Source organism: Haliotis cracherodii, unplaced genomic scaffold (genome assembly GCF_022045235.1).
Source record: "Haliotis cracherodii isolate W230 unplaced genomic scaffold, xgHalCrac1.p SCAF_11, whole genome shotgun sequence".
NCBI lineage: Eukaryota > Metazoa > Mollusca > Gastropoda > Lepetellida > Haliotidae > Haliotis > Haliotis cracherodii.
The window spans coordinates 12,819,815-12,847,270 of record NW_027266266.1 but is presented as its reverse complement, the minus strand read 5'-3'; the positions used below and the strand labels follow the sequence as shown (position 1 = coordinate 12,847,270).

The following is a 27,456-nucleotide window of genomic DNA, read 5'->3' as shown; positions in this document are numbered from 1 at the left end:
TGGAATACACTTGTGAAATCTACAATAGCTCCTGTCAAACATCGGTAGACTGTTTTGACTTGTGAGGACAGCTTCTAAGTCAGAGTTTCTGTGGAATAACGAACCTCAGCAGAGGGTGGCGCTGACTGATGGTGCATAATAACGAGTGATGAATTTCACTGTGAAATCAGGCTTGACGATATGATGACACTGTGCAATTGATGATTAATTCCAAGTCATTGTCAGATGAATGAGTTTGGGGTATTTTGAAATGATTCAGCAACTTCCAGCTCAGACTAAGTGTAGACTGCAAATTACAAAGTCTATCTCATCAAATATTGCTGAATTGCCATTTTCTCAGATCAGGACTTGTGAGATAGAATTTAATAACCTTTACTGTGTGTGATGAAATTGACAATGCTAGTCAAGAAATAGACAACATTTCCAGGAATAGATGTCAAGTCAAGTGTGTCTTTTGTTGAATAAGATGCAGGCAGCACTGTGGTGAATTACAGACCTGACTCGTTTTGTGGAAGAAATTGGCAATTTGAATAGTGCAATAGACATTACTTCACAGCTGGTAATGGACATCAAAGTCATTATTGGACGTTGACCTTCGGAAGGCTCTCATGGCTTGATTGATGAACAATCAATCACTAGGTTCTACAGCTCTGGACGAACGATTCTGTGCAATTCTCACAACTGAAGCCTGTTTCTACAGGCGTGGAGAAATAGTTTGGAACTGAAATTACGAGATACACCATGACAAGAACGTGCAATTTGCCCAGTCACAGGTTCGTATTTTTAGCATTATGGATCAATATACAAATAGTGTCTTAATCAGCTAGTTCCCCACAGAAGGGTACAGTTAGATTAGTAAGTTGGGCTTTCAGCAAGAATAATTTTTGTCTGAGTTCTGTTAAACAGTTGTTGCCATTATTATATGTTGATTGGGTTGAAGCAATTATTTTGGGCTTTAGTTATCGGGCTGATTTCGTGATGAAGATCATCATATGTTACGATCATCTCACTTCAGACTGTGGGGAATAGTTGCAAGTCAAATGACCTGTGGAAATGATTGGGTCATCCCGACGGGATAGGCTTCTTTAACACAGGACCAGAAGGCCCACATAGGTTAAAATGAGGCTTGTGAGGTTTTCACAACCTATTTGTTTTCAAGACATCTGGCGTGTCCAAGGACAAATTTATTTTGGGGGGTAAAATTTGAGGACAAATCATCTTTCTCCATTTTTTTTCTGGAACAACATTTTTTTCTCTTCTAAAAAACACTATTCATTATTTGTAAAATATATTTTTGATAAATGTTATTATTAATTAATTTTTTTTTTATGAATATGATCAATTAAAAGATTTGGGTATACAGCTGTAGATATTTACAGCCTTGGCATACAGCCCATAAGACCTCCTTTGAGTTTGTGTGGTAAAAATATCGCTGAGCACTTAAAACTTGGCCATCCCGTTTTGCCAGCCATTTAACAGTGCGATCACAACTCTATCCAGATAATTTTCAGGTGTAACTGAAAAACAGTGTTAAGATAAAAGCCTTGCACCTGTAGGAAGGTATTTCAGTCCCAGGGTGAAGTATTTGCGTTCATTTCATGACAGGAAGCTGTCAGTATGTGTAGATTTGTTGACATGTTTGTCAAACAATGTGTGTATTTCATAATGACAACAAAGGTCAGCACACGCGTCCACCTGGCGAAGGCGGTGGGCGGCGATGTACTTTTTGTTTTGAAAGGAAACGAACATGCCGAAACTTAAAATTATTTTTTATTTTTTTCAAATATTATTCTTAATGAAAAGAATTAGTGCTATTGTTATGCAATAACTTTATGGTATCCATTTTGTCTACTTGCTGCAAAGGAAAGATTTTTCTTTGCATTTTTGTTGTTTCTTAGTCAGTGGTCAGAATTAAGCTGAAAGGTCAAAGAGCCCATGTCATGACCCCAATGTTAAAAGTTGAAGAATTGGGGGATCCTAGAGATTCAGATAATTTCTGTAGCTGCAAATCTCTAGCACCTGCTTTCAGTTTGAAAACTGATAGTATTTATTTATGGTAATCATGTCAATAGATAATTTAGCTTCAGGTTGAGCCAATTTTGGGCTCATTTTAAAAGTTATGAATGTAACAAGAATGCAGTGCTTCGTGCATACATTGTGTATCACGCTACAAGATGGTGGTGGTGGTGATGATGATGATGATGATTATTATTATGATTATGATGATTATTATTATGATGATGATGATTATTATTATTATTATTTTATATGAAACAGATCCTCTTTTTCGTCGATGTAGTGTAACACTTGTTGTTGTTACCACCGGACAATGTTTGAAGTCAGTTCACGCTTGTTAGGTGAGCATTTAAAGGCTCGTCTCTAATTTCAATTAGCATGTTTGCTATGAGCGTCACCTGGGTTGAAATAAACGTGGTATAAATGAGAACGGATTCCCTGTGAGGAAAGCACAAAACCAACGTCACGACTGCTTCATGATCTATTTAATTAGCGTGATCAGTAAGCGTAAGTAACACATGTCGTGTTTGACAGCGATGAAATTGACGAGCGGTGATCTATTTGGTCACTTCAAAGGGAACAGAATCTGATGTATGGCTGACCAAATTTATTAGGGGATAGGCCTATGAGAAATGACCTTTCTCTGTCCTGGTTGTGTTGAGCTCAAGTCATGGTAGGTAGACGTCATTGTGACAAATGAAATGTGTCAGTACCACCAGCTTCTGCTTGATAGTCATAATATTTCATAACGGCAATGGTTGATCCTCATGCTTGCTTGTTAGTTGGTACTTGTTTCACACAGCACTTGTCTCGGTAGCACTGAATATAGGCATGAGACCACGGAACATAGACCTCTTTAGCCCTGAGGACCCCTTTAACTCTTATAAACCATAAGGACCCCTTTAACACTCAAGAACCCTAGGGACCTCTTTAACTTGAAGGACCCCATTGGCTCTAAGGACCCCTTTACCTCTCAAAAACCCTAGGGACCTTTTTAACTTGAAGGACCCCATTGGCTCTAAGGACCCCTTTACCTCTCAATGACACTAGGGACCTCTTTAACTTGAAGGATCCCTTTAACTCTAAAAAACCCTAAGGATCCCTTTAACTTGAAGGACCCGTCCCTTTAACTCCAAGAACTGACTCATAGCAATAGCTTTAGAATCCTAAAATGTAAAAATGGATTTGTTTCTCAGTCTTAACCACAACAACAACAGAAAGTGATAAAGCAAACAAGCTGGGTCTCAGGGTCAACAGACAAGACGGTTATATGTACAACCAAAACTGTCGACAGTGTGTTTGTGCTGATTGATTGCATCATTGGCTGAAACAGAGACAATGGAGCTGAAACAGGGACAATGAGGCTGAAACAGGGACAGTGAGACTGAAACAGGGACAATGGGGCTGAAACAGGGACAATGAGACTGAAGAAGGGACAATGGGGCTGAAACAGGGACAATGGGGCTGAAACAGGGACAATGGGGCTGAAACAGGGACAATGAGACTGAAGAAGGGACAATGGGGCTGAAACAGGGACAATGAGACTGAAGAAGGGACAATGGGGCTGAAACAGGGACAATGGGGCTGAAGAAGGGACAATGGGGCTGAAACAGGGACAATGGGGCTGAAGAAGGGACAATGGGGCTGAAACAGGGACAATGGGGCTGAAGAAGGGACAATGGGGCTGAAACAGGGACAATGGGGCTGAAGAAGGGACAATGGGGCTGAAACAGGGACAATGGGGCTGAAGAAGGGACAATGGGGCTGAAACGGGGACAATGAGACTGAAACAGGGACAATGGGGCTGAAGAAGGGACAATGGGGCTGAAACAGGGACAATGGGGCTGAAACAGGGACAATGGGGCTGAAACAGGGACAATGAGACTGAAGAAGGGACAATGGGGCTGAAACAGGGACAATGAGACTGAAGAAGGGACAATGGGGCTGAAACAGGGACAATGGGGCTGAAGAAGGGACAATGGGGCTGAAACAGGGACAATGGGGCTGAAGAAGGGACAATGGGGCTGAAACAGGGACAATGGGGCTGAAGAAGGCACAATGGGGCTGAAACAGGGACAATGGGGCTGAAGAAGGGACAATGGGGCTGAAACGGGGACAATGGGGCTGAAGAAGGGACAATGGGGCTGAAACAGGGACAATGGGGCTGAAGAAGGGACAATGGGGCTGAAACAGGCACAATGGGGCTGAAGAAGGCACAATGGGGCTGAAACAGGGACAATGGGGCTGAAACAGGGACAATGGGGCTGAAGAAGGGACAATGGGGCTGAAACAGGGACAATGGGGCTGAAGAAGGGACAATGAGGCTGAAACAGGGACAGTGAGACTGAAACAGGGACAATGGGGCTGAAACAGGGACAATGAGACTGAAGAAGGGACAATGGGGCTGAAACAGGGACAATGGGGCTGAAGAAGGGACAATGGGGCAGAAACAGGGACAATGGGACAGAAACAGGGACAATGGGGCTGAAACAGGGACAGTGGGGCTGAAACAGGGACAATGAGACTGAAACAGGGACAATGGGGCTGAAACGGGGACAATGGGACTGAAACGGGGACAATGGGGCTGAAGAAGGGACAGTGGGGCTGAAACAGGGACAGTGAGACTGAAACAGGGACAATCAGACTGAAACAGGGTCAATGGGGCTGAAGAAGGGACAATCAGACTGAAGAAGGGACAATGGGGCTGAAGGAGGGACAATGGGGCTAGGGGACACTGATGCCAGATCAAGGAGATCTGTTATTGTTTATGTCAGTGTTACGTGTCGTGTTGCCGCACCCCATCTCTGTGTGAAAGGCTGTCTGTTGTTGTGGCAAAGTGGAGGTTGTCAGCGCCCAAAGAGGACATACTTCAATTGCGTTTTTCTTTCTGGCGTACAGTATGACCCAATATCATCGCGGTATCGATAAGTCCCGTAATCCACACCCCCTGTTGACCATTTACCTAAGCACAAAATTTCATCGCTTGATCGAATACAGATCTCGTTGTGGTATGTCACGGCTACTCGTAAGTATACACTGTAACTATTTTATGATAGTTTCTGGGTTTCTGGAATGTTTTAGAAGTGGAATTACCCCTACCTCTATTCAAAATTGGTCAGAAAAGAATCCATTTCTTTGGACAAAGTCCCTTGACCCAACCTAGGCCGTATGCATCCACAACAAGAAGTGATGTAACCACATAATCCACACACACAACAAATAGTGATACCAAGAAAATAAAGAGTTGCCCGCCCTTGAGTCGCTAATGACAGGTACTCTGTTTGCCTTGGAAAAGAAAATCAGCATCGATCAGTCCGAGATGATGAGTCATAAAAGTTAAACAAATAACAAGAAACATTTTGCGTTTGTAAGCACGCACGATTACGATCCATTATTAATTAACTAACTCGATAATATAGCGTACCATGCAACTATTTTTCAGACAAGCAGGTTGTTTATTTAGGTTTCACCTTACGTTCAGCATTTAAAATATACTTGTTGTTAAAACTCATAGTGATAGTACATGGACCAGTCCTTTACAATTAGGTTTATAACATGGTTGGTCAGTTTAAAAGATGTCAAATATTTAAAAGATAAATTATTTTGAATTTTGTTACATTTAAATAACATAAATGGTTTGGGCCACATTTTAAAACAGTTAGATGAAGGAATGGTTTTTAGTTTTGGTTACAAACTTCCTTATTTGATTTGTCATACGCTCTCCCGGGGCAGCCTGGTAGCCTAGTGGTTAAAGTGTTCACTCCTCACACCTGGGTTCGATTCCTACATGGATACAATGTGTGAAGCCCATTTCTGATGTCCCCTGCTGTGATATTGCTGGAATATTGCTAAAAGCAGCGTAAAACCAATACAGATCTAGATCTAGCTGCGTAGATTGGATGATATATGGAGACAAAAAATCACCTGAACTGAATTGAATTGGAGTTGTTTGCATACAAATATGCTTGAAACTTTAAAAAGAAAACAATAGCATGACAGAACTGCGTAATAACCACATGACCTTTTTCAGTCTGGGTATCTGGATTCCCTTACAGATCTTGATTTATTGATCAAATGTAGACATAACATATAGGATCTCTACTGCAGTGAATAATGCGGTAAGTGCCATGTCGTGCTATCGCTACTAAAACATATATATCACTCTAAGGAGCTTATGGCTTACTGTAGAAGAGATGTTTCGCATTGTCCAAGGGTAGAATGTACGTTGCCATTTTATCTATATGTACTCTTGGGACCCAAATTAGACAAACACTTAGTCTCTGAAAACATATAATTTTGATAGAAACATGCAACTTTATTTAAATTGAAAAGGAGCCCCAGTGAGATGCTTTAACATGTGGAACATCTAGACTTGCTTCACTTCGTGCTATAGCATTACAGTAAGGGCTGGGTGGCAGATACAGGCAAAATACATATCTCTCCATCTATGGCTGCTTGCTGCATCCAAAAAACTTCATCGGGTGGCCACCTACCCATCTTGCCAATGGTTGATTGTACGACATAGATCATTACTCACAATATCGATCACTGGATTGTCTGGTCGCTCAGTTGGTTACAGGCTGCTGTCATATTCTGGAATTATTTCTGAGTGAGGCATTAACAGGTTTGAGAAACTTCCATGAATTTCCATAAATTTTAGTGACCACAAATTTGTTAAACACCCCCCATAAACACACCCAAATAATTGACCACGCTCCATTGAAAAAAAGATTTGAAAAGGAAAATATCCATTCTCATCCCCGCATTAAACAGTCCAAACCAATCAATGTTTTAGGAGAGGTATCAAACAAAGAAATTGATGCAATGGCCTTTATTTTGTTCATTTGACTGTGTTGGTGAGGCCTGGGAGTAGATAACAGTGACAACTTGTATTTGACATTTATGTCTCCAGTTATGCTGGTTATCAGGATCCAGTGTCTGAACGACTTCTGTGATAATGGGGGGTTCCCATTCTCTTGGTATGTGGTTTGGGAACGGGACACTGACAGCTGATAGTGTCATTATTGGTCCTGACCTGGATTGTGATGGAACTCCCATGTTTGGTTATAATAGGAAGAGCGTGGCATTTGCTGCATCATTTCAACCCTAGTGTATTGTTCATCGCTTCAGAAGCTGATCGGTCTCCATGGTGGATGAGACCATAGAGATCCGGGGTAGAATAGGTCTTCAGCAACCCATGCTTGTCCCCCATGAAGTTCTGGGGTAGAATAGGTCTTCAGCAACCCATGCTTGGCGCAAGAGGTGACTATGCTTGTCGTAAGAGGCGACTAACGGGATCGGTCAGTCAGGCTTGCTGACTTGGTTGATGCATGTCATCGTATCCCAATTGTGTGGATCGATGCTCATGATGTCAACCATTGGATTATCTGGTCTAGACTGAATTATATACAGATCGCTGTCAAATAGTTGGAATATTGACGAATGAGGCAGTAAACAGCAAACAAACCCATGGTAGACCTGATTTGGCTACAGTACTGCTCAATTGTGAGTCAAACCTCACACACTCACCCAGTGCACTGGAAATCCTGAGAAGAGAATTTCTTTTCCTTCTTTGTAAAGCTGGGTTCGAAATTGGCTGAAGTCTGTTTGTCCAAAACAAGTAAAATTCAGGACTTAGAGACATTCCTTGGGGACTACCACTTTTACCATTAGGTAGATGGCAACTCTGTAACAGGACTAATCTGTAGGAGGACTATTGTCATTTCCTCATGGACTTACCACTTCACCATTAGGTAGATGGCAACTCTGTAACAGGACTAATCTGTAGGAGGACTATTGTCATTTCCTCATGGACTTACCACTTTACCATTAGGTAGATGGCCAAACTGTAGCAGGACTAGGGGCACGGATGGCCCAGTTGTCTAAGGTGCCCCAATTTTGCTGTGAGTTGTGTACCTTGGGCCAGAAACCTATGATTGTGGGTTCGAATCCCGCTTCCCCCTGGTTATGTTTCTTGGTTTGTCAGCACCATATTGGGTGGGTTTCACCAAAGTGGTAAACATCTAAAACCTGCATCCTATTCCTTGTCAACTACCACTTGTACCAATAGGTAGATGGCCACTCTGTAGCAGTTAATTTTTGTAAACTGGTTAAAATAAAGTCTGTTTCTATATTACAACAGGATTTGAAGATATAAAGTGTTTTATATGAACATCTGCCAACATTAGTTCCCTTGCCATTACCAGACTTTACAAGATGGCAACATTGACTAATAAATCTATAGAACTGGCATTTGGGAGTGCCATTAACAGAAGCTCCATCAGTAAATTGATCGGTGAAAGAACCTAAAGGAGATAATTGTGATGTCCAAATGTAAAATTGTCCAGTGTTTATTTGTCATAACATGCTGTAATTTCCGTCTAAGGAGCTAAATATAAAGATAAGGAGATAAGATTTGTAATCAGTATCATGTGTGATGATATGTAGCAGAAAGACAGATAACAAGCAGCTTAATCACCATGATAAGTTCCAGGAAGACAGATAACAAGATGCTTCATCACTATGTTACGACTAGCTACATCCATGAGACAATCTCATTAAAATCAGATCTTAGTTCTCGCTACCGCTAAACAAAGATCTGAGGACATCCCAGTAGGGGTCACGTCAGAACGACCTTTCATCCGACCAATCAGAGCGTCGCTTACCAGATCATTAAAGTGACAGTCAGAATGTGATTTCTAATCATGCTGCCTTCTGATTGTCTAATGTCGACTTCTTGTCAGTCATTCCGTTGGTTTATCAAAGTTCGTGCAAGGTCGGTCTGACATGACCCGTAATGGAATGTCCTCAGATCTTTGTTTAGCGGTAGCAAGGACTAAGATCTGTTTTTTTATGAGATTGAGTGGATAGAGTATCTTCACAGAAAGCGATCGATCCCCGACCGCGTCATAACTAAAGACGTTAAAAGATGGTACTTGTTGTTACCCTGCCTGGCACTTGGCATTAGGGGCTAAAACAAGAACTAGTCAGCTCAGAGCCAGTATACTGTGTCTGAGTGGGATATCCACGTTAAACTGTGGCATGGTATCTCAGTGAGCTAGCACTGTAAGACCGGTATAAGTCCATACTAGTACAAGCAGCCACACACACACACGCACCCATTTCACCTCAGAATGGACAGGGGCGGTCGGGTAGCCTAGTGGTTAAAGCGTTCGCTCGTCACACCGAAGACCCGGGTTCGATTCCCGACATGGGTACAATGTGTGAAGCCCATTTCTGGTGTCGCCGCCGTGATATTGCTGGAATATTGCTAAAAGCGGCGTAAAACCATACTCACTCACTCACTCACTCACTCAGAATGGACACTTCACCTGTTTTGGCATATTCCTTCATTTTGAGTGTGAAAATCACTTTCCATATATACTGGATGAGCTGTATTATCTTTGTATATGACCAAACAAATCTCCATTGTGATATTTGAGGTTGGGCTTTGTTAGATTTCACCTTTTCTGTTCAAATTTTTCCAGAGTGCATTCAGTAACTATATTCAAGCCCGGTTTAATGTGGCAACATTTACGATAGGGTTTCTGTAATGCCTGATTCTTCTCGGAGAATATACAGAATCATTGATATTTTCAGGGAGTAGACATTCCCAGAAATAGTGATCAGGTCAGGTTCATACACATTCTCTGAATGACAGGTCACTATTATGTTCCTTCTCAGTATATATTCTGTGAGTGAGTCAAGCATTGCACTTCCTTCCTGACAATGTAAGGGATTACAAACAGTCCCTGTAATACAGATGTTTTGTCATAGTGCCCCTTGTCTCTGTAATCTCATTGATAGACTCTTTACCCTTTGTGAAGGAAGATGATCTGATCTATTGAGTTATCTGTGTTGTTGACAGGGTGATTATAGACAATAACAGATTAGCGGTCACACAAGGCTGCACATCTATGCAAGGTCCAGCCCCTGACTTAAGTTCTTTATTGCTCTTGCTCTTGTTATTGGTTGAGTTTCCTGAGGCTCTGTGGGTAGTGTGCCAGTTTTTCGCACTGTTGTTGGGGTTTGATTCTCAACATGGATCCACAGGGTGAAACAGATTTGGGGTGAGATGACAAAAACATGATCTATTTCTGCATGGTCTGGGTCCCTTTTCTTTCAATGAGATTTTCTTTTGAACAAGCCTGGAATAATTATCTATGTATTTTGTTCAAGATCTTTAAGATTGAGAAAAGATGTGGTTTTTTTAAGATCCCAACAAAAAACACAAAACGGTCCTCATCACTCCATCCTTGTGTTGAGGCTCGTATGTGTCGATTATTGCTCATGCTATCGACCACTGGGTGACCTAACCCAGACAATCGACACAATTTTGAGCAGTCAGTTTCGTCTAATTTGATCTGTTGATCTGAATATTTAGTAGATCTTAAAAATGATCTGTGTTCAGATACTACAAAACATTTCATGATCTCAGGACGGAGTAACCATCGAGATGAACTTTCGAATGACCTCCGACAGACCCTCCCAGCATGTTTGTAATTACCGGGATTATTCGGCTGATATGTGCACCAGCTGTCATCCATCACGCTGGAGGAGGATCTTGACAGATGAAACTGACCTCGTCATCATGTGGTCAAATGGTCACCTCAGACCAGTAGCAAATTTTGCCCCTCGTCACTGATATGAACATACATACACAAACATATATTGACCAACCTGTCGAGCCAGCTAGACATGGACCATGTATATTACTGAAAGGTAGATTGCGAATTTTGTATTTGATTTGTTTTTATCACAACACTTATTGATTATTATAGAAAAATGGTCTTACGGGGGTTTATCGGATGCAATATGTTGTGTCATATTAAAACTTGAGGAGTGGCAAACACTATGCACTGGAGGTCCTACAGTTGGCAGAAATGTGTGTTGAATTGATTCATTGAACTAATTCAACTGGAGCATTTGCATCAGGTTGAACTGATATTTCTGCACTGATAAGAGTGAGTGAGTTGGGTTTAACGCCGCTTTTAACAGTATTCGAGTCATATCGCGGCGTGTCAGCTTCATGTGGGAGGAAAGCCCCAAGTGATGCAGGTCTTAGACGTTTACCACTTTGGTGAAACCCACAAGCACGGGTATGGTGCTGACAAACCTAGAAACATAATCGGGGTGAAACGGGATTCGAACCCACAATCATAGGTTTCTGGCGTGCCCAAGGAACGCAACTCTGCACAGCGAATCGCGGCGCCTTAGACGACTGGGCCACCCGTGCCCCCTACTCTGATACCCACCCCACCCCACCCCCATTTTTTGTGAGTTTATTTAGATGTTAGAAATTGGCACGAGTCCTGTAGTCCTTGCCAAACTGCCCAATAGTTAAGGTATCACTGGGACTAGTAGAAATTTGACCTTTTTAAGGGTTTTGCTAAATATTGTCACTGTGAGGATTCGTGGACTAAATATTTTAGGTTCTACCACTGTATTTGTATGTGGTTTTGTATGTGGATAGTTTGTGTTGTAAAATCTGGTAGTGTTATTCTTCTAATGGATGAAAGATCCTTGATTTAAGCGTGAGCAAGTCGGAGAGTCGAGTGTGACGTAAGTCCTACTATAACTTGCTCTGACACATAAGGCAGCTGTTTTCAACACCCGGTAGCTTTAAACATCCATGAATTTTAATCAGCCTCAAGTTTAATCCTCATTCCCAATACTCTACAACAGCAATCTCAATTCTTCACCATGTACCGGTACAACATTTTAATAAACATTTTCAATATACATATAGAAATAAATGCCTAACCCTTCATAAATTTCACAACATGGGGGAAATTAACACAGCATGAAACATGTGAACAAAAACCTTTGAAAGTATTAAATATGAAATCAGATCTAAAAGAATACAATATTTTTTAAAATCTATGAATCTGGAAGAATGCAATATTTTTACATCTAATGGCCATGACAGATTAACAATAGTCACATGAGAAATTGGTGTTTTTTAACTTGTTTTGAATAGTATATTACAATCAACTCTCTCGCAGTGTGTCATTTCAACAACACGAAACACCTCCTTACAATTTAACGCCTCGTGAGCAACAGTGTCAGCCAAAAGTTCCCATTGTTGGCTGAAGCAACACTCGACTGAATACCATACCAGAGCTCCTCAACATTGCTTATATTGTACTCTAAAAGGCCTTACACTATAGAGCCCCTTCAGTACCTGCTGTATGTACCTGCCTCTGTGTTTACCTGCCTACCTAATCAAATACAACCCTGGGGGGACAAGACCGCCTCCGTGGTCTCGTGGGAGAGCGTCCGTCCGGAGAGTGGAAGGTCTGGGTTCGATCCCCGGCCGTGTCATGCCGAAAGACGTTTCGCTTAGCATTTCAGGGCTAAAACATTAGGAATTCAGGTCAGCTCGGAGTCGTATGCTGTATCTGAGTGGGGTATTCATGTTAAACTGCAGCATAGTATCTCAGTGGGCTGGCACTATGACACCAGCAAACATCTGGATGAGTACAAGCAGCCACACACACACACATGGACGCGACGTTAAACCCTATTTCACCTCACCTCACCTCACCTCACCTCACCTCACCTCACCTCACCTCACCTGTGGGGACAATAGGACCTCAGCAACCCATGCTGGTCGTAAGAAGTGAGAAATTAAGTGACTTGATGAATCAGTGTGTCCTCGTACTTAGACGGTGTGGATCGCTGCTCACAATAATATTGATTATCCTCCAAACTATATTCATATGATGATGATATTTAGATGGTGTCGATCGTTGCTCACAATAATATTGATAATCCTCAAATATATTCACATAGGATGATGATGATGATGATGACATAGCATCTATTTGCTTTTGCAGTATCCATGCATCTTAGATTATTAAACTCCCAAAAGAATTATCCACTCAAAAATAGCCATAAAAACATTGATGTCTATCACTTCGTTATTTCAAACCATATTTGACTTGTGTTGAATTTTAAACTTGAAACAGCTCAGAATTGTAGATGGTTAAGTTGAGGATTCCTACAAGCTGACAGCTGTGGTTACTTAGGGTGTTGCATGTCCATGTTGTTCTGGTGGGAAATGACAGCTATGCACGACCAGCGTGCGACATGTGCACCGGAATGTGCATTGCTGAGTGTCTCACACACACAGAGTCCTCGTCACACTGGAGAAAAGCACATCGCGGCGCACTTGACATATACATAGCGCATCAAAAAGCTGAAACACCAAACCTTGTGAAATGAAGCGAGAGGTTGTCAGTCACGTTGTGTATTGCATCCTTCTTTCTATCCTTTCATTCCTTCATTCATCCATCCTTTCTTTCCTTCATCTATTCAACCATTCATTGATTTATTCATCCATCCATCCATCCATCCATCCATCCATTCATCAGCTTTAGAAATTGGCACTAGTCCTATAGTCCTTACCAAACTGCCTAATAGTAAAGGTTTCCTAAGGACTAGTAGAAATTGGCCCATTTTAGGGCTTTTGCTCTGTGTTATCATTATAAGGACTAGTGGACAAAAACTAACCCTGTTCATTCATTCATTCATTCATTCATTCACCCATGGATCAAGTGTCTTCACCTCATTTAACTGTTCTGTCAATTACTTGAAATTCATTGGCAAACATGAATATGATGAATGAAATCCACACTTTTCCATTTTAGGTACTCATCTGTTAGTTTAACATGGTTAAAAATTCACAAGTTTGTGATGAATTTCATCAACTAATATTTATGTCAGTGTTTATTTTATCATCACATTTTGATTGTGATTGCTGTGATATAGCTGAAACAAGATTCCAAGTGGCATCAAACTCAACTCACTCACTCACTCACTCACTCACTCACTCACATTGAAGTGGGTCGAGGATGCCCCAGACATCTAAAGCACCTCAATTCCCTATGTGTAGAGTTGCTTCCCTTGGGCAGGCCACAGACCTATGATCATGGGTTCGAATCCCGGATTTTGTTTCTAGGTTTGTCAGCACGATACCATGCTCGTGGGTTTCACCAAAGTGGTAGACGTCACTTAGGGCTTTCCTCCCACATTAAGCTGACACACCGTGATATAACTGGAATACTGTTTCATGCGGCTGTAATTCACTCACTCACCCACTCACTGACAGTGACGTAGTTATCAACTACTGTTTCAGATCCCACAAACAAAATGTACAAAGACTGCGAAAGTTATTCCATTCTGTTCGCTTTATCTCAAAGCTTCGTCCCTGGTGAGATTTTCGCCATATGCATGGAAATGTTTGCGTTTATAATCCTGATAACAATAACCCTGCCTCCCTTCTGTTCCCGCTTCTCATGTGTGACCTAACAACGTCTCCATCCTACTGTGTCCATGTCAGCATGTGTAGCGACAATCATCTTTTCCATCATTTGGGCAGTATAATTCAAGATTTAGGTATTAGAATTAAAGATTTTAGCAGTTGGTTAAAGGCTCATTCTAAAAGGGTTTCATATATAGTATGTCCAGAGCCTTGGATGGCCTCACGGGTAGGTTAAGTGTCGCAATTCTCTGTGTAGAGTTGTGTCCCTTAGCTGTTCCAGGATGTGGTGACTACGGGTTTGAATCCCAGTTATGATCCTCAGTCAGCATGATCAGGACAGTGCCCATGTTCATATGTTGCACCAAAGGAGTAAGCATCCTTGCCAATCACTTTGGCCTCTTTCCTCAGACCCATGAAGATCCAGGGTAAAATAGGTCTTCGGCAACCCATGCTTGCTGTAAAAGACGACTATGCTTGTCGTAAGAGGCAACTAATGGGATCGGGTGGTCAGACTCGCTGACTTGGTAAATGTACGTCATTGCATCCCAGTTGTGTAGATCAATGCTCATGATGTCAATCACTGGATTGTCTGGTCCAGTATCAATTATTTACATATAGCTGGAATATTGCTGAAACAAATCCTCTTACATCAAGCTGGCATGTTCTTGTGTAACTAATACTGTTCAAAGCATAAATCCCAACTCACTCACTCAAGATATCTGATATGTGATTTTCGTATATTTCCAAGGTAAATTTGATATAACCATTTATATTCAGTTGTTTCACTAATACAATTCCTGCTTCAAGCCCCCAATTTCTGCTGCCTCTAATTGCTGTCAACAATGTATTATGTCATAGCAGTGTGATGGTTCGTTCGGGCACAGGGTAGCCCAGTGGGTAAAGCATTGTCTCATGCAGATAACCAGGTTTGATTCCCTACATGGGTACAATCTGTACAAGCCTTTGCTCCATGTCCCTTGCTGTGAGATGGAGGGAATATTACTAAAAATGGCATCAAAAGCAACTTGCCCTGACATATCCAATGCCAAAATAGGGATAGGCTGTTCAACATTCATAAATTTAAATTTCATTATTTTTTCGAATTAACACTAAAGAATATGCACATGTAACTTTGTATGCTCTAACATGACATGCTGTAACTTTGTGCATGGTGTGGTTTTGTTTTTTATGACTTCACTGAAAAAAATTACAGATTGAGTTGATGAGTAATTTGTGGGGTCTTTGCTGTGCAGAGTTGCATCCCTTGTCCTTGGCAGGATTTGCTGATCAGGGTCATAATCCAGTTTCACGCTGATTATAATTCTGTGTTAGGAAGGATTTTACCGGGCAGTGCCAGATTATGTTTCTGTGTTAGTAAGGACCTTACCTGGCAATACTGGATTATGATTCTGTGTTAGTAAGGACCTTACCTGGCAATGCGGGATTATGATTCTGTGTTAGTAAGGAGCTTACCTGGCACAGCGGGTGCTCGTTTGTTTCACATGTGACCTGGGTGTCTTAGGGCTTTCCTTGCTCAATGCGCTGACACTGTTCAATGAACACCCTCGTTTATCTGGTGTATAATATCTCCATTCTATCAGTATAAATACCCTGGGTTCAGTCTCCATACTGGCTGTGTTCTGAAAGTGATGCTGCCATCTCTCTTGCCTCTGAGGTAGAATAGGATTTCTCTGGCCCATGAGCTTGAAGACAACCAATCCAAATCACTTCTGAAGGAGAGTTCAGTATACATCTAAACTCCAAGTTGTGGCCCCCACTGAGTGAGTCAGTGTTGTATTTGATAGATATCAAAAGACTGTTATGATTCATATTTTAACTCAGCATCATTATCTCCTCGGGTAGTCCCCTGTTCGATTCCCGACATGGGTACAATGTCTGAAGCTCATTTCTGGTGTCCCCTGCCGTGATATTGCAGGAATATTGCTAAAAGCGGCATAAAACCATACTCACTCACTCACTTTATATAGAACAGGATGCACAAAGGGGGATTTCTGCTAATATCAGTGATTGCTTCAATGATAGGCGAACAATGTTTTATATGGACGTGGGCGGTCGGGTAGCCTAGTGGTTAAAGCCTTAGCTCGTCACGCCAAAGACCCGGGTTCGCTCCCCGACATGGGGACCATGTGTGAAGCCCATTTCTGGTGTCCCCCACCGGAATATTGCTATAAACGGTGTAAAACCATACTCACTCACTCACTTATTTGGACGTTTGTTTTGGCATTGTGTCATTAGAAGCAGACTCAAAATGGCACTTTGGTAGCGATTGGGTCCAGAGTTTTTATTTTGATAGAATGGAGATGAATACACAACAATTGAGGATGTTCTCAGCAGTCCTTCCTCCTCATTTACTTCCCTCATCTAGATACTTTATATCTCAGCATCTTTTTGTTACCAAACTAACCCATGGGGATTCCATGTTAGGAATGGGCCGAGCAACCTATGCTGGTCGTAAGAGGCAACAACGGATCGGGTGGTCCCTTAGTCATTCGGTTGTTGGACACCGTAAATAGTTGCTCACAATATCAATCACTGGATTGTCTGGTCCTGACTTGATTCTATACAGGTTTTGGTCATATAGCTGGAATATTGCTGAGTGTGTCGTTAAAACAGCAAACAACCAAGTATTCAAACAGATTTCTTTTAATTATTGGAAATTATATTAATTGAGAAATATTTAATTATTAAAAAGTATAACGTGTTACCTGTAACACTAAAGCAGGTTAGATAGTTCCTTACCTTTGTGTTCCTTCATATATCCATATGTAATGTATACTACTCAAAATAAGTTAAGGACCATGTGATTCTTTCATGTTACTGGAGTTAATCTGTCATGGCATAACAGATTAACTATAGCAATATGAAATAATCGGTTGGTCCTTAACTTATTTTGAGTAGTATATAGAACTGACTATAATTATTAATTATTATCACATATGTTATTAAAGCTGATTAACATATTTTACAATTATTTTTCTAATCTGGCACCACATATCATGATAATATTGATAACATGTGTAAGAATGATAATTATTATGATGATGGTAATAATCATAATTACTGTAAAAATAATGATATCTATGTAATTGATTCATAATTCTTCTATTAAAGAAATGTGAAATAATTCCCATGGTTAATTATAAGAATGTATTATGTATAAAAACAGGTAGGGATTATGAATATATTTGGGGTAATTTTTATGAAATTGTGCGCTCAGTCTTCATAACAAAAAAATATTATATTCCTCCAAAAATATTCATAATCCCTAAGTTTTAGTGTATCATTCACATAAAATATTCAAGCTTTTGAATTAATTGATAACGTAAGAAAGATTGTCCAAGTACAAAAATGCAGCCATTTGTGTTTCAGTTCCTCTTGATCTATAAAGTGTTACACAAGTTGTAACTGAAAAAGATTTTAAAAAGAAAGCTCAGCAAATAATGTTCCTTTTAGGATGCTTGTCAAAATGGCGATCTTTCAAGTCACAGCAGTGCAAAACATTTAAATAGCTTGCACAAGAATCAGGTTACATTTTTCCAGCAAAACATATTGCTAAGACGGACAAGAATTGGTCTATAAAAACCCTACGTATTCAGCTGGTTTTGTCCAGGAAAACACAACACTAGGAGTTTACTCTGCGTGTCCGTTTCAATAGAAAACGACCTGGATTTTCAATGGGAGATTACGTGGGCTTGATATGAAAACCCCAGTTAACACACCCGCCAGTGTTAGCTGAACCTCTAGCATGGAGGCCTGGACTTGTAATGGAAATTCAATGGCAGATCGCATGTGACGAAACGAAATGATTTGAAAGCATTTTCTCCATCTTTTGTCAGTCTCTCCAGCATTGGCTGATCTTTGAGACCTTGCTCCATCTGGCAAGGGGGATACATAGCCCTAGAAATATTATTTGAAAGGATAGTTTTGTTTGTGATGTAAAACATTTTTCTAGGATTCTAAACCAACTACTCATCCAGGCTACTTGGAGTGAAATAATTATTTTGATCAAATTTTGGATTTTTTAAAAGTTCTTTTTTCTTATGAACACACAATGCCATTTAAAAAAGGGGACAAATGTAATAAATGTTATATTTAGGATAAAACTCTATTAGTAAAGTACAGATTCTTGTACTTTTTTCTAGTCCTTAGTCTAGTCTAGTCTTATTTCTTATTCGGACGGGGCGGTCGGGTAGCCTCGTGGTTAAAGCGTTTGCTCGTCACGCCGAAGACCCGGGTTCGATTCCCAACATGGGTACAATGTGTGAAGCCCATTTCTGGTGTCCCCCGCCATGATATTGCTGGAATATTGCTAAAAGCGGCGTAAAACCTCACTCACTCACTTGCTCACTTATTCGGAAGTAATTTCATGCAATAATGTGAAAGATATACCTTAAAGCCTCTTCCTCTTTATTGGGCCTGTTATCAGTGATATACAGTTACCCCTACAAAGCCATAATATTAGTTATAACTTTGTTAACATGAGTTTGGAACACTTAGATTTCAATTTGGGAACCTTTACTCACATTTGATTCAGACTTGGGGTGGGGGCACGGGTGGCCCAGTCGTCTAAGGCGCCACAATTCGCTGTGCAGAGTTGCGTCCCTTAGGCACGCCAGAAACCTAGGATTGTGGGTTCGAATCCCAGTTCACCCCAATTATGTTTCTAGGTTGGTCAGCACCATACCCTACTTGTGGGTTTCACCGAAGTGGTAAACGTCTGAGACCTGCATCACTTGGGGATTTCCTCCCACGTTAAGCTGAAACGCTGTGATATTACTGGAATACTGTTAAAAGCGGCGTTAAACCCAACTCACTCTCACTCAGACTTGGGGCTGACATTTACAGGCCCAGGTGAACCCTTGAGAATGTGTTCAGTGACAAGACAAATTTGTGTCATGGAATGCAGTTTACATGGGGGAAGATGAACATGATTTGGGGGATTTTAATTTTATGAATGTTTTACGCACAATTAATCAAGTCATGTTTAATAGGTCCATGGTTTAAAAGCTGCTTGTTCATCTTAATTTTCTTAAACTTTTGTTCGTGAAACATATTTTATTTCTTGGATGCATTAACAAGCTAGCAGCATGTGGTTTGATTTGAAGACTTGTTTCTAATGGCGTGTTGAATTTTTTCGGGTATGAATAACCTTTAAACTTCAGTTGAGCGTGTGTTTAAAGATATGATGATGATGAATTGAACATTTCTTTGTAGAGGCCTGTGGTCATTTGTAAAATAATGAATCAATATGTTTGTTATTAAAATTATGTTTAGAGGATTGCAATCATTTTTTTAAAGTTATATTTGTCTAAAATGCTGTTATATAAATCCTTTTCCAAGCCACTTTTATTTTATAACTTTTTATAATTAAATATATTTGATTTGTTTATTTCTTAATGAATCATTTCAGCATGTTCAGAAACTAAGAAAATGTTCGTAAGAGTTTGACACAAGATCCTTCTCCTGAATATAATTATACTATTTTGTGTTTTTCAGCTTGAGTGAGAGTTATTTCACTGTTCGAGGGGCAGCTCTCATCCTCCCACAAGGAGAAAGACCTCGGAGATCATCGAAGAAGAGCCATGGGGGTGAGACTGAAAATCTTTGATTCTGTACATGTAACATGCAGATAAATGAACTCTCATCCACTCAATGACAGGGACACGGGGGGCCCAGTCGTCTAAGGCCTCGCAATTCGCTGTGCAGAGTTGTATCCCTTGGGCACGCCAGAAACCTATGATTGTGGGTTCGAATCCCGGTTCGCCCTAATTATGTTTCTAAGTTTGTCAGCACCATACCCGTGCTCGTGGGTTTCACCAAAGTGGTAAACATCTGAGACCTGCATCACTTCGGGCTTACCTTGTACATTCAGCTGACACGCTGTTTGGAATACTGTTAAAAGCAGCGTTAAACCCAACTCACTCGCTCGTCCAGAGTGAGTTAACAGCTGTGAAGACCATGTTGTCAACTGTTTTACGTAATAACCTGTAGAATATCTGTGACTTGGTGGATGGGATGGCATTCTACCCTATGGCGTGAATCGTTCACAATATCATCACTGTATTGTCTGGTCCAGATTATTTACAGACCGCTATCAAATTGCTGGAATTTTGTGTGCAGCATTAAACAACCAACAAAATCACTGTAACAGAGTGTTAGATCACTCATTTTGTAAATAATTTATCTTTATGTAATGCTAAGTGGATTGCACTGAATGGAAGCATAAATGTTAGTTTCACCCCTATTCAAGGATGGTCTGAATATTTCACTAGCTCAGTCCAATTTCCCCATTTACCCTAGCCTTACTCCAAGGCTGTACTGAAAGAAAAGTCCATGGATGTGTAGTCATCCAATCCTCCAAATAGGCAAGTCTAGACATGTGGACTCCAGTCTCTTATAGGGACAACTTGTTCTTATTATGTACATAATCTAGACATTATGGTTTAAACTAATAATTATTGAATAAGAGACTTGGCAAGTCTACAGTTACCCGGAAGAAGCCCGAGTTAGTGGAGGCAACAAGTCAGTTCACTTGACACCGCTTTCATAGCAAGCCTCCATCCATGCCCACATAGCCCCCAATGAGGCAAACAAGGAACTAGGGTTCTTTTTCCTGAATGAAGACGCCATCGAACATGTCTCTGTATTGACGAGGGGCACGGTACATATTTGTGGTCCGGTCAGGTCACCCATTTTCTACATTACAACACTGGACTTTGTTTTCAAGATAGAAAGTCTCTTTCTCACAAATAGTCTATGTTTGAGGTTCTTGTTGACCAAGTTCATGAACTTTGGTCTCTTTTGGGGACACTACTTCATGAGGTCAGTTGAGGTAATAGTTCGACTTTCAATTTTGTATTGTTTTTATGAAGTAATGGATTTCTTAAAGAAAAGTTACTTTGTCTGTGTGCTTGTTTAATGCAGCACTCAGCAGTATTGCAGCAATATTATGGTGGTCTGTAAATAATCTGGACCAGACAAACCAGTGATTGATATTGGGAGCAGCGTCCCACGTTGTCAGGGTACAATATCTGGGATTCCCCACATGAGCAATGTAGTGATTATGATGATAGCAAATAAAAGCATACCGGTATGCCAAACTACATTCCAAGAAGGTATGCGCTTTATGCATACAATGATGATGATGATGATGATGATAAGGGGAGACTATTTTCACTATTGCAATGGTAGCCCATACTGTTGAACCAACTTTAAGGCTTGATAATGATACCGTAATAGAAATAGAAATAAACAAAGTATTGTCAACACTGTCCAAGCCAGCCATTTTCCTCCCTGTTGCTGCTCAAGACAAGGGAAGTAACTCTTATCTGATGTTGTCATAATCCTAGCTAACCAACATGCCAACCAACTAATTGCAACCTTTGAAACTATCGATTGTTGTGCATAATATTGACAATACTATTGCCATTCTTAAATTCCTATCGAAATAGTACTATCGTAGGACAAACAATTGCAATCCATCGATATTGTGATGTATCGTCACACTCCTAATGATGATGATGATGATGATGACGATGATGATAATGTTCTTGGTAATCAGTTCGTAGTCTACAATTTTCAATGACCTATCTTTCATAATTAACGTTAGTACCTACCATTGACCAAACTAATTTGTACAAATATAGAATATTTTCAAAGACTGTATACAACATTATCTACCCTGATCAGGCCAGATCCATCCTAGTTTAGACAGTGATTGCCCCTTTAACTCCTGTTCAAGTCAATTTGTCCCAACAAAGTCAACAGACTTGCTTTAAGGTTAACTCCTAGTAAACAGCTCTGGTCTAACTCCATGTCACACACCTAGCAAGCCCCTGTCATGGGATTGGGTGCACACTGACGACTTGACTGTATAAACCTAGTGAGAGCTACACTGGTGTTGTGGGCCTGTTTCACAAAGCGATCTTAGCATACTTTAGTGTAGACTTACGACTGTCATAGTCCTGGGCCCTGTTTCTCAAAGAGATCTTAGTACTACGACTATCGTAACTGCTGTACTTTAGCATAGACTTACAACTGTCATAGGACAACGAGTATCGTGACTGCTGTACTTAAGCATAAACTTACGACTGTCATAGCTCTGGGCCCTGTTTCTCAAAGAGATCTTAGTACTACGACTATCGTAACTGCTATACTTTAGCATAGACTTACGACTGTCATAGGACAACGAGTATCGTGACTGCTATACTTAAGCATAGACTTACGACTGTCATAGGACTATGACTATCTTAACTGCTATACTGCTATGCTATAGGTTAGTTGTAAGGCTACAATCGCTTTGTGAAATGGGGCCATGGTCTTAGACTTTCCTGTTCAGTCAGTTGTTTACTTTGCATGAAAAGGTTAATAACTGATTCACGTGACTACGTTCAACCTTGGATCGAGACCGAGAAACAAAATATCAGAAAGAATATACATTCACATGTCAACTGTGGCAGCTGTCAGGAAAGCTGCGGTTGATGTCACAAGCCTTTCTTTATCATCCAGAATAAAAGCAAATTGACAAGGAATCGAATGCTTTTTCTCTGTTGTGAGATAGGTTTTTTATACACCATGACAGTCAAACATGAGTTTCCTTAATTGCTGGACACATACATGCTCCACCTAATTGTACATTTCATTATGAGTCTTATTGTGAGAAATGATGCTGTTGATACACTGATCACGTAGAACTGTTTACATGTCTGGACTGAAAGACGGCCCTTTAGACGACTCTGAAAAAAAATCTCCTGCTGATGAAAACAAATAAGGCCTGAGTAGCTCTCCTTGCTGTAAGCCTAGTTCTTCACATGTATGTGTGACATTCTTCTTCATATGCTTTGGTTGACATGCATTTGGACTTATGTTGCATGCATTAGATATTTGCAATGGGGATATTTTAATAGAAACCTCTCGTTTCTAATACTAAGAATTTTCTAATGTCTGACCACATGAGATATCCATATATAGCTGACAACATACGTCTTTCTGAAGAGACAAAACGTGGAATTCTTTTATGGAATTCTTCTTGAAAAAGTTGATGGAAGTATAATATTAGTTATTAAAAAATGTTACAGCTTTGTACATTTAATTTAAAAGGTTTAATGATGAATTAAAGAAGCATACAAGTTTCTTGGCCAGTAGAAGTAGATATCAGTCCACAGTTAAGTTTGTCTAATGGTTTAAATTTGATTCCAGGCGATATCCAGCACCACCTACAGTCTATGCTGTACCTGCTCAGACATGAAGATCGCATTAAAGTCGTAAGTATAGCATATACAACACTTGACACTTCTCCTTTTGGGCAGCATTGTCAATCATACATTGTCTTAGGTACTGCAGTTCTTTGTGCAGAGTTGTATCCATAGGGTGGTTTAAGGATCCACTGATAGTGTTTGCAGCCTCTGGACCATGAGACTAGTCCAGAGGACTAGTGTTAACCTTATTTCTCAAGTCCTCAGAGTTTGTAGCCAAGTCCTGCTTGAACAAAACAAAGTATTTATTGTCTTTCTGTCAGTGTGATTCAGTTCCAGTTTGTAGCAAAGTTGAAGAATTGAGAACTGGTTCAAATGCTACTAGTCAATGAGGACTACCTTCATTGGTAGTCTCGGACTATCGTGAATTTTAAACACTGGATTAACATAATTATAAGGGTCCCTATCGTGTTCAACATGTCCTTAAAATTGAATCATTGCCCAGGCGGTCAAGCTGGAGCCCTCTAGTATGGACGGCCATCAGCGCTACATGGCCTTGGTGTCCACAGTGGGGAGACAGGACACAGAGGAGTCCGTCGTCCTCGGCATCGACTATGTCAAGGACCTCTCCACCATCGGCCTTGTCCTCCCCATCTACAATGGCACGCAGATCAGACTCGATGGCGACGGGTGAGTTTCATGCTGAGATTTTATTGTCAGAGATATTCATATTTGTTTGTTGTATACCTCTGCACTCGGCAATATTCCAGGTTTATGTCAGCGGTCGGAAATAATTTGAGTCTGGACCAGATAATCCAGTGATCGACATCATGAGTGCCGATCCATGCAATTGAAATATGATGACAAAAATTGACATGCATCAACCAAGTCGGCGAACCTGACCACCCGATCCGGTTTGTCACATCTTTCAACAAGCATGGGTTGCTGAAGACCAGTTCTTACTTTGATATTCAAAGGGAGAGATATTAATGAAACTTAATGGATTGATTAATGGAGAAAACAAAAATGAAATATTCCATTCAGACTTGAATATCTGTGTAAACTGTAAAACTTATGTAACGTCTGAATAACTGAATGTTATAGTGTATGTAATATCTTTTCACGATCTTGCCATCTGTCCAGGCTATTTGTTCATGTATAGATTTTTGAGTGCGCTTCTTGACATACCATATTCGACGTAATAAGCGCTCAGGGCGCTCTCAAAATTAGAAATAGGGGGATCTTATTAGAATGTAATTTTGGTGAGAAAAAAAACAGTGGAAAGATCGTAAATTTTGTGGTTGCATATAACACAAGAGTGTGTATTATACACTAATAAATAAGTCTTGTGTACATTGATCAATCGGAAGGGGTGCTAATTGGGATTGTTCACTAGCCAATATATAAGTAAATATCGCAATGGGCGCTTATTTCCTCGAATACGGTATGTTTAAACCAGTATTCAGTATCTTTAAACAATTTGTTGGAAGTTTCCTATTCAATGTGGAATATTCAGTTGAAAGACCCTCATAACGTCACAAGAGAGAAATATTTTATACTCGGATTTAAGAAAATGGGGCTTAAGTGCATCATTTTTCAGAAGGCTTTTCCTGAAAACAGTTCATATTTTTTAACAAACTATCCTAATGTTATGCCATTGCTTGTTTGTTTTATGCAGGGGCTTCAGTGTAAAGGTGTCGGCAGATGATCACAAGTTCCTGTTTAAGCCGGTGTCCGTACAAGCCATGTGGTGAGTGCTGGCAGAGTTATCTCCCTTTAGCCATCAGACGTGAATGATGATCATGACGAAAGGATCTGTGATGCTTGTCTCTCATGTACAATTTATACAAGTAACTTGTAGCCTGCTGTTGATATAGTAAATATTAAGTTTGTGTACTAAACTAAACTAAACTAAACTTTCTCGTGACAAATAGCTGCAAGATTGCTAATGCAGTGTTTACAGCGTTAGAACTTGGCACTAGTCCTGCACTCCTTGCCAAACTTCCCAATAGTTAAGGTATCCTAATGACTAGTAGAAATTTGCCATTTTTAAGGGTTTAGCTATATGTTTGAATTATAAGGACTAGTGGACTAAATATGTTTGTTTCAACTGCTGCGTTAAGCAATAATCACTCACTTATTCTACTAAACTTTATGTACTATGTGATACTAGTCAACTTCCATAGTTGCTATGGTTACTGGTTAGAGTGTAAATACAGTTATCCCGAGTAGTCCCGCCACTTGTTTAATGAACAGCTGTTGTATTTACGGATCTTACTGTTATATTTTTAATGTTGTTGTGTTATGTTTGTGTTGTGCAGGTCCGCCCTGCAGAGTCTGCAGAAGGCCGTGAAGGTGGCTGAGGATGAGACCTACATCCCCAACGGTCTGACTCACACCTGGGTGCAGTACTACATGTCGCAGGTGGACAACTCCACACCAGGCCTTGTCAGCCAGTGGTAAGTGAAGGGGGCCCGACCTGGCTTCAGTTGTACGTCCATCTGTCATGGTGCGTCTGCTCCTTCTAGTCCGAGTTGTGCATTGTACGTCCATCTGTCATAAGTGCGTCTGCTCCTTCTAGTGCTAGTTGTGCATTGTACGTCCATATGTCATAAGTGTGTCTGCTCCTCAGCAATGCGAGTTGTACATTGACTACATTCATCTGTCTTAGTGCGTCTACTCCTTCTAGAGTGAGTTGTGCATTGTACGTTCATCTGTCATAAGTGCGTCTGCTGCTTCTAGTGCTAGTTGCTAGTGCTAGTCTTTGACGTAGTAACTGACAGAAGGGATGAACCTGACACTTCAAGAGGACATCTAGCATGACACCAGGACAAGAATACTAGGATTTGATGGGGTTTTTTTCAAATTTTGTGTGCCTTTTTTATAAACCTCCCTTTCTGGTAAAAGCAAATATGAAAGTGTAAAAAACTTGATGGACTGTGATGGATCTTATCTATGTTGTGTTGACTGTTTCAGGAATGTGATGGAGGGAGTGGAGATTAACCTGTCTTGTCTGGTGCCAACTACAACTGCAGGGTGAGTGATGGAGCTGTACCCAAAAACAAAATCATCACTTGTATGGAATATTGCTCAGTGCGGCATCAAACAAACAAACAGTCATCATTATGACAAGGACCCATTGACTTTTGGCCTAATTTGTTTTGGACACTCATACAATTTGTGAAACCCTGCATGCCTTTCTAAATGATATTGCTGGATGTTTCCTGAAAGTTGAGTGTCGATACTGGGCAAGTGACTTCGTTCAAATGTGCCTCTGTTCACCCAGCAGGGAATCGGTACCGATATGTAAGGTGGATGTAGGAACCTCCTAGCACCCCTAGGCTGCTTGGGTTGTATGGTCCCCAGGGAGTTGAGAATGATAACAGGAATGCGAATGGATCCACTGGACGTGGAATAAATAAAACTGCTTTTGAGCAGGTACTAGTACCTTGATACCTGCAGTTTATAAATGTAATGAAAGTAATGATGATGATGATGATGATGATGATAATGGTGATGATGATGATGATGATAATGGTGATGATGATGATGATGATGATGATGATGTTTCCAGTGAGGCATCCGAGATGAAGGCCAGGATCAGCAGGAGCCTGAGAGAAGTCATGATGAATGTTGACCTGGACGTCGCAACTTCCAGATCCGTGAGTTGCTTTCACATCAAACACATCAACTTTCCAAAGTGTTGCAACCGCCTCTGTGGTCTAGTGGCCCGGAGAGCAGCAAGTCGTATTAAAAGTCGTATTAAAAGATGGTACTTGCTGTTACCCTGCCTGGCTCTCTGCATTAAGGGGCTAAAACAAGGACTGGTCGGCTCAGATTCAGCATACTGTGTTTGAGTTGGGTATTCTTGTTAAAACTGTGGCATGGTATCTCGGAAGTAAAGCTGTAATTTGGTGACTGTGGCTTAAAACAGCAATTGTTTGATCACTTTTCATTTCT

At 40.7% G+C, this 27,456-nt stretch overlaps 1 protein-coding gene across 5 annotated transcripts in view; it reads left to right on the top strand.

Annotated features, from left to right (window-relative positions):
* LOC139456223 (uncharacterized) overlaps window positions 1-27,456 on the top strand; it is an 83,809-nt gene that overhangs the window by 41,408 nt on the left and 14,945 nt on the right. For 2 of the 5 annotated variants that reach the window (XM_071237807.1, XM_071237808.1), the window contains 8 exons: window positions 14,156-14,230; window positions 19,799-19,890; window positions 23,501-23,565; window positions 24,002-24,186; window positions 25,175-25,246; window positions 25,818-25,955; window positions 26,473-26,532; window positions 27,071-27,158. In XM_071237807.1, coding sequence (XP_071093908.1) covers window positions 14,156-14,230; window positions 19,799-19,890; window positions 23,501-23,565; window positions 24,002-24,186; window positions 25,175-25,246; window positions 25,818-25,955; window positions 26,473-26,532; window positions 27,071-27,158 — 775 coding nt within the window. Of the gene's footprint in view, window positions 1-497; window positions 774-14,155; window positions 14,231-19,798; window positions 19,891-23,500; window positions 23,566-24,001; window positions 24,187-25,174; window positions 25,247-25,817; window positions 25,956-26,472; window positions 26,533-27,070; window positions 27,159-27,456 lie in introns of those variants that run through there. The other 3 variants (XM_071237810.1, XM_071237811.1, XM_071237812.1) reach the window with 2 other exon arrangements.